This window comes from Etheostoma spectabile, unplaced genomic scaffold (assembly GCF_008692095.1).
Source record: "Etheostoma spectabile isolate EspeVRDwgs_2016 unplaced genomic scaffold, UIUC_Espe_1.0 scaffold00009835, whole genome shotgun sequence".
Lineage (NCBI taxonomy): Eukaryota > Metazoa > Chordata > Actinopteri > Perciformes > Percidae > Etheostoma > Etheostoma spectabile.
The window spans coordinates 1-11,946 of NW_022603752.1; the positions used below are offsets into that span (position 1 = coordinate 1).

An 11,946-nucleotide genomic window follows, 5' to 3' on the forward strand; every position below is an offset into this window, starting at 1 on the left:
TACTCCATAACGAAGATGAAGATGTTGTCGGCTCCGACGGCGAGCACCAGGAACGGGACCACCTGCAGAATGCCCACGAGGACGGGATGCCGATCCACGAGTAGAAACCCATGGGAGAGCCAGAACGAACAGCCCACCACCAGGATCCGCCCCAGACCCACCAGGAACTTAGAGTCCACCTACAGGACCCTAGAGAAACCAAACCAGAATCAGAACCTGAATCAGAAATACTTTACCTACAGGACTCAGAGAAACCAGAACCAAATCATAACCCGAAACAACCACGAGAACCAGAACCAGAATCCAAAATTCTTTATATACAGGACCCAGAGAAACAGAACTAGAACCAGAACCAAAATCAGAAATACTTTACCTACAGGACTCAGAGAAACCAGAACCAGAATCAGAACCAGAACTAGAACCAGAACCAGAATCAGAAATACTTTTATATACGGACCCAGAGAAACATGCAGTAGTAGACCCTTTACTGCAGGACTGGAGCAGGGGCGGGGGACCGGGGGGAATTACCCCCTACTGGCCCTTTAAATTATTTTATTAGCGTAGGTACAAGGGCAATTGTTTTCGTAATGGAAAACCAAAGAAGAAGAGCAGAGTAGATACCATGCAGGGGACAGGTGTACATTCACCTCAGGGAACTCTCGTGTAGCACGTTGTATAACGTCAGGGCCGATAAACCGAGGTAATAAGACTTTACAGCTGTTGTCTTTATCATAAATATAAGATATATATGATAAATATAATCATATATCATAAATATAAGATATATATGTATGAAAGTGCTGTTAGACAGAGATGGAGGCCCCTAACACATAGCCTCCGAGATGCTAACGAGATGCTAACGAGATGCTAACAAGATGCTAACAAGATGCTAACGAGAGACTTCTGTAACGTCTGAAGTAGCCTCCGAGATGCTAACAAGATGCTAACGAGAGACTTCTGTAACGTCTGAAGTAGCCTCCGAGATGCTAACAAGATGCTAACGAGAGACTTCTGTAACGTCTGAAGTAGCCTCCGAGATGCTAACGAGATGCTAACGAGAGACTTCTGTAACGTCTGAAGTAGCCTCCAAGATGCTAACGAGATGCTAACGAGAGACTTCTGTAGCGTCTGAAGTAGCCTCCGAGATGCTAACGAGATTCTAACGAGAGACTTCTGTAGCGTCTGAAGTAGCCTCCGAGATGCTAACAAGATGCTAACGAGATGCTAACGAGAGACTTCTGTAGCGTCTGAAGTAGCCTCCGAGATGCTAACGAGATGCTAACGAGAGACTTCTGTAACGACTGGAGTAGCCTCCGAGATGCTAACGAGATGCTAACGAGAGACTTCTGTAGCGTCTGAAGTAGCCTCCGAGATGCTAACAATATGCTAACGAGATGCTAACGAGAGACTTCTGTAGCGTCTGAAGTAGCCTCCGAGATGCTAACGAGATGCTAACGAGAGACTTCTGTAACGACTGGAGTAGCCTCCGAGATGCTAACGAGATGCTAACGAGAGACTTCTGTAGCGTCTGAAGTAGCCTCCGAGATGCTAACAAGATGCTAACGAGATGCTAACGAGAGACTTCTGTAGCGTCTGAAGTAGCCTCCGAGATGCTAACGAGAGACTTCTGTAACAACTGGAGTAGCCTCCGAGATGCTAACGAGATGCTAACAAGAGACTTCTGTAACGACTGAGTAGCCTCCGAGATGCTAACGAGATGCTAACAAGAGACTTCTGTAACGACTGGAGTAGCCTCCGAGATGCTAACGAGATGCTAACAAGAGACTTCTGTAACGACTGGAGTAGTCTCCGAGATGCTAACGAGATGCTAACAAGAGACTTCTGTAACGACTGGAGTAGCCTCCGAGATGCAACGAGGAGGGTTAATTATGGAGCGTAGGGCAAAGGATCCTGGAATAAATAGTATTATTTCCAATTTGAAAGTAAAAAGTAAAGTAGAGTGAGTAAAGTGAAGTACTTACCAGTATGCGTTTCCATGACGAGTACTCCCCCAGCGCCACGGCGATGTAGACGAAGATGACGGCGTAGCTGATCATGAAGATGGGGATGTCCTCGGCTGTGGTGCGGTTAATCTCGTCCTCCAGGGATCTCTGTTTCCATAACAACATAACAAAACAGTATATTATACATTGGGTAAAAGTATTAACTATTAAAGTCAAATATTAGAAAAATTAAATATGAAATGATGTACCAATCAGGGCCAGGAAGGGGTGTCCACGCTCTCTCTGGTCTAGACTGCTCTATCTGTAAATTATAGAGCGGTCTAGACCTGCTCTATCTGTAAATTATAGAGCGGTCTAGACCTGCTCTATCTGTAAATTATAGAGTGGTCTAGACCTGCTCTATCTGTAAATTATAGAGCGGTCTAGACCTGCTCTATCTGTAAATTATAGAGCGGTCTAGACCTGCTCTATCTGTAAATATAGAACGGTCTAGACCTGCTCTATCTGTAAATTATAGAGCGGTCTAGACCTGCTCTATCTGTAAATTATAGAGTGGTCTAGACCTGCTCTATCTGTAAATTATAGAGCGGTCTAGACCTGCTCTATCTGTAAATTATAGAACGGTCTAGACTGCTCTATCTGTAAATTATAGAGAGGTCTAGACCTGCTCTATATGTAAATTATAGAGCGGTCTAGACCTGCTCTATCTGTAAATTATAGAGAGGTCTAGACCTGCTCTATCTGTAAATTATAGAGTGGTCTAGACCTGCTCTACCTGTAAATTATAGAGTGGTCTAGACCTGCTCTATCTGTATGATATGTAATGTATAATCCATATTCTGCCGTACCTCTGCCATGTACGCGAAGGTGAAGTTGGCGTTCGGGTTGTTCTTGTAGTCCTGGACGATTTAAGGAACTCCGTTTCCACTGCATCGCCACTTTGAACTTCGGGTTGTTGCGAGCGAAGTTGTTGAGCGAGAAGGTCAGGATGAAGGCCTCGGCGTCGTGAAGTCATCGTCTGGGGACAAGGAAGACGTTCAGAGGACAGGGACCTACAGGAGGACACCCCCTAGGCGACCAACTGGAGGACACCCTCCAGGGGACCAACAGGAGGATACCCCCTATCTACGGGGACTAACAGGAGGACACCCCCAGGGGACCAACAGGAGGATACCCCCTATCTACGGGACTAACAGGAGGACACCCCAAGGCGACCAACTGGAGGACACCCTCCAGGGACCAACAGGAGGATACCCCCTATCTACGGGGACTAACAGGAGGACACCCCCCAAGGCGACCAACTGGAGGACACCCTCCAGGGGACCAACAGGAGGATACCCCCTATCTACGGGGACTAACAGGAGGACACCCCCCAGGGGACCAACAGGAGGATACCCCCTATCTACGGGGACTAACAGGAGGACACCCTCTAGGGGACCAACAGGAGGACACCCCCTAGGGGACCAACATTTTCATGAATTTATAACCCCCCTGGACGCCCCGGACAGGACGTAAGATGTGGACATGTCTTTCTAAGTAAAGTTTTTATTTAATTTTAAATATCTATATATTTCTTCCGCTTTTGATCTTCTGCTGTTCTCTGGATCTGTGCAGCACGGTGGGAACCTGACCTTGACCTGACCTTGACCCTACCTTGACCTGACCTTGACCTGACCTTGACCTGACCTTGACCCTACCTGACCCTACCTTGACCTACCTTGACCGACCTTGATTGTGGTTTTGTATTTGATGTGTAAAGGGGGGGGACTCACTCTGGTAGCCTCCTACAGCCAGGAAGGGGAAGACCGGGGCTCCGTAGTCAGCCATGCAGCTCATGTCCAAGCCCGTGATGTCTTTGAAGGACAAGGGGGAGCTGGAGAGAAGACAAGGTAGAGGACAAGGTAGAGGACAAGGTAGAGGACAAGGTTATATTATGAAGAGAAGACAAGGTAGAGGACAAGGTTTGAGGACAAGGTAGAGGACAAGGTTGAGGACAAGGTTGAGGACAAGGTGGAGGACAAGGTAGAGGACAAGGTTATATTATGAAGAGAAGACAAGGTAGAGGACAAGGTTATATTATGAAGAGAAGACAAGGTAGAGGACAAGGTTGAGGACAAGGTGGAGGACAAGGTAGAGGACAAGGTTAATTATGAAGAGAAGACAAGGTAGAGGACAAGGTTATATTATGAAGAGAAGACAAGGTAGAGGACAAGGTTGAGGACAAGGTGGAGGACAAGGTAGAGGACAAGGTTATATATGAAGAGAAGACAAGGTAGAGGACAAGGTAGAGGACAAGGTTATATTATGAAGAGAAGAAAGGTAGAGGACAAGGTTGAGGACAAGGTTATATTATGAAGAGAAGACAAGGTAGAGGACAAGGTGAGGACAAGGTGGAAGACAAGTGAGTAAACGGGGTAGAGGACGAGGTTATGTTAGTGTTATTGTGTTGACTAGATTCTTGTTTCTCAAAAAATATAAAATATTAGTAGTGGAGAATTATGTATATAAAATAGTAAGAGAGAACAAGGTTTGTATATATACATATATTATATATACATATATATATAATATATAATGTATATAATGTAGTTATTGTTGTTGTGAGTATTAAATGTTGCACAGTAATTAAATTTAAATTTTTAAATATTTTCTCGCCATTTTTGTGGTTTATTAATTCGCTATTGCTGCTTACAAAAACCTTTTTGGCACATTTTGTGATGTTATTGTCGTCATTTTGACACGTTGCTGTTGATGTTTTGACGCTTTTTTACGCCGTCAGGCCACTTCCCGCCCATTTTTGTTGCTTTTTGCCGCTTTACGAAACGTTTTTTTGTTTCTTTCCCGAAGCTTTGTGACACATTTGTGGTTATTTTTGCTTTTACGACATTTTGACGCCCGCGGTGGTCTGGCGGTCTGGCGGTCTGGCGGTCTGGCGGTCTGGTGGTCTAGTGGTCTAGTGGTCTGGCGCTTGAGCCTGTGGTACCGCTGCCTATGCAAGAATGCGGTCCGGCGTTCTGCGATGTGGCGGTCTGGCGGTCTGGCGGTATGGCGGTTGAGCCCATGGTACCGGCGCCTATAGTAGAATGCAGTCTGGCCGTCTGGTGCTCTGGGGTCTGGCGGTTTAGTCCGCAGTCCAGCGCCCATGCTGGAACGTGGTCTGGTTTTGGACGCTTACTTGAGGCAGTAGATCAGGTGGTCCCTCCAGTCCACCTCGGCGGTCACGCCCAGCTGCGTCACGTTCTTCTTGTCGTTGATGTTGTACAGGCTGTTCTGGAAGTACTGCGGCAGGCTGTTGACGGCGCAGTCCGCCGTGGACGGGCTGGACGGGTTCAGGGGCGCGAAGCACACGTCCTTCAGGGTCGCCGTGCGGTTCAGGTCCTCGGACCAGAACGCTATGTCCTGGGGAGGAAACGGCAATGAAGCAAAGCTGCTAGCGCTAAGATTCCTAATGAACATACTTCCTCTCTCTCCTCTTCCTCACTTCCTCTCTTCTCTTCCTCACTTACTCTCTCTCCTCTTCCTCACTTCCTCTCCTCTTCCTCTCTTTCTCTCACTTCCTCTTTCCTCATCTCCTCTTTCTCACTTCCTCATTCCTCATCTCCTCTTCCTCACTTTCTCTTTCCTCATCTCCTCTTCCTCACTTCTTCTCTTCCTCTCCTCTCTTTCTCTCACTTCCTCTTTCCTCATCTCCTCTTTCTCACTTCCTCATTCCTCATCTCCTCTTCCTCACTCTTCTCTCTCCTCTTCCTCACTTCCTCTCCTCTTCCTCTCTCTCTCTCACTTCCTTCTCCTTTTCCTCTCTCTCTCACTTCCTCTTTCCTCATCTCCTCTTCCTCACTTCCTCTCTCCTCTTCTCTCTCTCTCTCTTCCTCTCTTCCTCTCCTCTTCCTCACTTTCTCTTTCCTCATGTCCTCTTCCTCACTTCTTCTCTCTCCTCTTCCTCTCTTTCTCTCACTTCCTCTTTCCTCATCTCCTCTTCCTCACTTCCTCTCTTCTCTTCCTCTCTCTCTCTCGTTCCTCTCTTCCTCTCCTCTTCCTCACTTTTTCTTTCCTCATGTCCTCTTCCTCACTTCTTCTCTCTCCTCTTCCTCTCTTTCTCTCGCTTCCTCTTTCCTCATCTCCTCTTTCTCACTTCTTCTCTCTCCTCTTCCTCACTTCCTTCCTCTTCCTCTCTCTCTCTCTCTCACTTCCTTTCTCCTCTTCCTCTCTCTCTCACTTCCTCTTTCCTCATCTCCTCTTCCTCACTTCCTCTCTCCTCTTTCCTCTCTCTCTCTTCCTCTCTTTTCCTCTCTCCTCTTCCTCTCTCCTTCTCCTCTTCCTCTCTATCACTTCTTCTCTCTCTGTCTTCCTCTCTCATCTTCCTCTCTCTGTCTTCCTCTTCCTCTCTCTCTTCCTCTCTCTGTCTTCCTCTCTCATCTTCTCTCTCTGTCTTCCTCTCTCATCTTCCTCTCTCTGTCTTCCTCTCCTCTCTCTCTCTCACTTCATCTCTCCTCTTCGTCTCTCTCTCACTTCCTCTTTCCTCATCCTCTTCCTCACTTCCTCTCTCTGTCTTCCTCTTCCTCTCTCTGTCTTCCTCTTCCTCTCTCTCTCTTCCTCTCCTCGATGCCTAACCCTCCAGAGAAGCAACCCAAAGTGGATCCGAGGTCCTCGCGGGTCTGTGATGTCAGAGCTAATCTGATGAACGCATGACCGTGATTGGATGGTTTACCCGGATCCGCGTCTGCAGCTCCAGCAGCTCGATGATGAGGTCTTTGGAGACGAGCCCGCTGAAGTTGTGCGGTCCGAACAGCAGCGAGTTGTAGACGTGGCCCGGCCGGCCCGGCGCCGTCAGGATCAGCTGATTGGTCCTGAAGAACGGGCCGAAGTGCGAGTCGTGGAAGTCCTTCTCCTGGCGGGCGCGGCTGTTGGCGGCCGACCACAGGTCCACCGGGTCGGTGGTCAGCTCGATGAACTTCAGGCCGGCGGCGAAGACCACGACGACGGCCGCCGACACCAGGAGAACCTACAGGGACACAAGACCCGAATGAAAAGCAAAACAACGGCAAAAGCACCAGAAATATCTAAAAGGGACCGGGATGTCGGGAAAAAAAACTACAAACCCATTGTAAAAGTGTCAAAAAGGGTAAAACTTGGAAAATAAAGCCTCTAAAGCGTAATAATAAGCGCCTGAAAGTGACATAAAGAGCGAAAAAGCGGAAGCATTACAGCCGACATCACAGGAACATAAAGTAAAATAATAAGAGACATGAGACATGTTGCGAGACATGTCAACAAAGGCAACCAAAATGTTGGAAAAAGTGAAAAAAAACAACCTGGGAGATAAAATAATAACTTTTATGTCAACAAAAGCAACAAAAACAATGGCGAAAGCATGAAAATATCTAAAAAACATTGTAAAAAGGGACTAAAGCTCCAAAAATTACTAGAAGGGACCAAATGTTGGAAAAAGTGACAATTGCACCACAAATGTGTCAGAAAGAGTTACGAAAAGCTCTTTCTGTAAAGCAAAATGCAAATAAAATGGTGGAAACATAAACAAGATTTGTAAATCACAAAAAATGGCGGAAAAAGGGTAAAAAAAGGGACCAAAAAGCTTCAAAAAATCAATAAAACGAGCCAAAAGTGTTAAAATGGGCGGGAAAAGCAACAATAACATCACAAAATGGGAAAAGAGACAAAAAACATTTTGTAAAACCGCAAAACGCGACAAAAATCACACAAAAATCACACAAAAATCACACAAAAATCACACAAAAATCACACAAAAATCACACAAAAATCACACAAAAATCACACAAAAATTGCGGAAAAGTTAAAAAAAAATTGCAAATCACAAAAATGGCGTAAAAAGCGTCAAAATTCAATAAAACAAGTCAAAAGTGTCAAAATGGACGGGAAAAGCATCCAAAAAGTTTTTGTAAAGCGGCAAAAAGGAACAAAAAAGTCAACGAAATTTATGAATCACTAAAAATGGCGGAAAAGTAAATAAAAAAACTGGCGGTAAAAGGGTAAAAAGTGACCTGAGTGGCGCAAAAAGCGTCAAAAAACAACAAAATGCGCCGAAAGTGTCAAAATGGGCGGGAAAAGCCAGAGTGGACTCTAATAAATAAATACATATCCATATTCCACCATTTTGGTTGACAGCGCCGGGAGCCTCACCGTGAGCGGGTACGACGCCATGAGGGTGCCCCAGCACCGGAACCCAGAACTCAGGTTGGCCTGGGCCGCCATGCTGTTCCTCTCGGCGCACGACACCTCCGACGGGTGGATGAGCCGCCGGGTCACGTCGTTGCTGTTCTGGTCTTTGCCTTTCCCCTTCCCTCTCTCCTCATCCTTTCTTCCCGGAGACCTCGCGAAGCACGACACGGCGAGGTAGAGGACGAAGGCGGCCATCAGGACACACAGGAGGACGATGGAGATCACCAGGAACCCGTCGGCTCCCAGCAGTCTGAACGGGCCCGGCGGCAGCTTCGGCGGCGGCATCTTGGGACACGACTCCTGGCAGTCCTGGCAGGAGCAGACCTCGCCGCCGGACGGCGTCGTCTCGTTGCACCTCAGGGCGCGCCCGTTGTAGGGAACCACGCCGGCGGCAGTCCCTGAGAGTCGCCGTCTTTCACCAGCTGGAAGTCGATGTCCAGCGGCGCCAGGCCGTTGCTGGAGTCGCCCTGGAAGTCGTACCAGTGCTGGGGCGTGCACAGCTTGGCGCCGTACCGGCCACACATCGTGGCGATGGCGAAGCCCCCCGTGGCGGGGATCCGCACATTCCTACAGGACTGGAAGGCGGTGTCTGCGAAGGACGTGGTCATGAAGGCCTGGTAGGCCACCACGGCCTCCCTCGTCACGTTGGTGACCGGATTCGTGACGTTGGCGAGTTTTGTGACTTTGACGGTCTGGCTCTGGTCGGGGCTGCACGTGTTGATGCAGTGCAGGTGGGCGAAGTTCTCGGCGCAGGACGGGCAGCGGACCAGCACCGCCTTGGACAGCGTCAGGCTCATTTCCAAGGATGACAGCTGTTTGATGGAGCAGCAGGCGAAGGTGTTGCCCTCGCCGCGGTCCAAAACGGGACAGACCTGCAGCAACAACAGGAAAGAAACGGCAGAGGAATGCTTTTTCAATGGTTTCTCAAAGCGTAGCATTAAAAGGCACGGGCATGTCGTCAGTCTCCTTTTGGTTAAGAGTAAGATCCTTTTAGTTTAACATGAAACAGCCCCGACATCACCATCACCAAACCCACCAGACTCCATGTAAATAATCCCTACTTTTAGCATCGTAAAACACACTTTATTACATGGAGTCTGGTGGAGATATGCTGCTCTATACACACTAAAAGTAGTGATTATTTACATGGAGTCTGGTGGAGATATGCTGCTCTATACACGCTAAAAGTAGTGATTATTTACATGGAGTCTGGTGGAGATATGCTGCTCTATACACGCTAAAAGTAGTGATTATTTACATGGAGTCTGGTGGAGATATGCTGCTCTATACACGCTAAAAGTAGTGATTATTTACATGGAGTCTGGTGGAGATATGCTGCTCTATACATGCTAAAAGTAGTGATTATTTACATGGAGTCTGGTGGAGATATGCTGCTCTATACAAGCTAAAAGTAGTGATTATTTACATGGAGTCTGGTGGAGATATGCTGCTCTATACAAGCTAAAAGTAGTGATTATTTACATGGAGTCTGGTGGAGATATGCTGCTCTATACACGCTAAAAGTAGTGATTATTTACATGGAGTCTGGTGGAGATATGCTGCTCTATACACGCTAAAAGTAGTGATTATTTACATGGAGTCTGGTGGAGATATGCTGCTCTATACACGCTAAAAGTAGTGATTATTTACATGGAGTCTGGTGGAGATATGCTGCTCTATACATGCTAAAAGTAGTGATTATTTACATGGAGTCTGGTGGAGATATGCTGCTCTATACAAGCTAAAAGTAGTGATTATTTACATGGAGTCTGGTGGAGATATGCTGCTCTATACATGCTAAAAGTAGTGATTATTTACATGGAGTCTGGTGGAGATATGCTGCTCTATACACGCTAAAAGTAGTGATTATTTACATGGAGTCTGGTGGAGATATGCTGCTCTATACAAGCTAAAAGTAGTGATTATTTACATGGAGTCTGGTGGAGATATGCTGCTCTATACATGCTAGGGAACGTTCTCTAATGGCTGCAACGTTAGGGGAACGTTAGGGGAACGTTAGGGGAACGTTGGGGGAGCGTTGGGGGAACGTGGACCCTGGGCCTACAGACCTGTTTGAGTTTCCTGTAGTGCTCCCCTGTGAGGGCGCGGGCGGCGCTGTAGTCCAGACACGGGACGATGGGGGGGAGGAGGGTTCCTCCGGCCGACGGGTTCCTCCCACACTCCTCGTAGAAAGCACACAGGCCCGGCTCATGTTGGGCCTCCGACAGCCGCTGGGTGGAGGACGGAGGAGGCAGTAGTTATTAAAAGGGGAAATCCCATTGTTAATCATTATTATTATCCCATTATTACATTATTAATCCCATCCCATCATGCCAGGAGAGGCAGAACAGGGCACATGAGAGAAGAAAGGTAGAACATAAAAGACGACAGAGAAACAAAAAAACAACTACAACAACAGAAGTCTTAAAAAGTTACAAAATTTGGAAAAAAGTTTTAGAAAAACTCATTTAATGACTAAAGTCCAAAATTCAGAAAGTAAGGTGAAAAAAATTTTAGAAAAAGAATTTTATGTAAAGATAACATGAAAAGAAACACAGAAAACAACAAAGAAACAACTAAATTTCAGAAAAATCAACAACCAAAGTCTGAAAAAGTTTTGAAATCTGGATAAAAACATCTGGACTTTTTCCTTTTTTACGCATTTACCGACAAAAGTCAAAAATTCAAAAAACAAGGTTGAAAAAAATTACAGAAAAAGAAATTATGCAAAAAAAATAACAAAAAATGAAAAAAAATGAAAAAAACTTGAAAAATAACATAAAAAGTAACGCTGTAAAACGACAAAGAAACATAAAACGTCAGAAAGAATGACAACAAAAATCAAAACAAGAAACAAGTTTTAGAAAAAACGATTTAACGACAAAAGTCCAAAATTCAGAAAAACAAGGTTGACAAAATGAAGGAAAAAACAACATGAAACGCTACAAAAACTGTTGAAAAACCATTAAAAAGAAACGTTTTTGCTTTTCACTGTTATTTTTATTATTATTTTCATGATTTATTATCTTGTTATCAGACACTTTTTACAGTGTAAAAGCAGAAGAATGAGCTTGTTTTTATCATTATGATTATTATGATTTTTTATCACGTTTTCTGCAGTGTAAAAGCAGAAGAATGAGCTTGTTTTTTACTATTATTATTATTATTATTATTATTATGATTTACTATCTTTTAGCAGAAGGAAACCGACTCACCACCGCGGTCAGGAGAGCGACCAGCGCTGCGACCCGGACCATGGTTCCTGGGGTCTCAGAGTCCTCGGGTCCACGTTGTTATGGAGTGTCTATTAAGATTAATACTAATATTAAGATTAATATGACCATGAATCACTGGCGTCCTGTTGGAAGACGCATGAGAGACAGCGGGGAGTCCGTCTGTCTGTCTGTGTCGGGTCGGGACAGACAGGGACAGGGACGTCCTGCCGGGTCCAGGCTTTCCTCCAACGTGACGTTATCTGGTGTGACGGCAACGAGCCAATCAGAGCCCAGCACGGTCACTTCTGTCTGATCATTAACAACCAGAGGAGGATCGGCTGCAGCAACCGCACCCAGATATTCCCTCAGATACACACACATACACATATATACATGTATATATACATACATACATATATATATACATACATATATACATATACACATATACACATATACACATGTATAAAAAAGTAAAAAAGTGACAAAAACGTAAGAAAAAAAAAAAACGTCAACAAAAGTACACACAACATATTGATCCTGAGGTTCACGACCTTTACACTGCTGAT

The 11,946-nt window shown here is 45.7% G+C and overlaps 1 protein-coding gene across 1 annotated transcript; it reads right to left on the minus strand.

Annotated features, from left to right (window-relative positions):
• Window positions 1-8: 8 nt before the first annotated feature.
• Window positions 9-11,621, minus strand: LOC116679208 (NPC1-like intracellular cholesterol transporter 1; the record flags this gene model as incomplete). Its single annotated transcript, XM_074783848.1, is given in 14 exon segments — window positions 9-73; window positions 76-112; window positions 114-179; window positions 1,983-2,111; window positions 2,813-2,873; window positions 2,875-2,968; window positions 2,971-2,982; window positions 3,737-3,837; window positions 5,140-5,363; window positions 6,673-6,966; window positions 8,124-8,548; window positions 8,551-9,034; window positions 10,232-10,393; window positions 11,378-11,621. Coding segments are annotated over 14 exon segments (2,196 nt in total), but the record flags the coding sequence as incomplete, so codon positions are not given.
• Window positions 11,622-11,946: the final 325 nt, after the last annotated feature.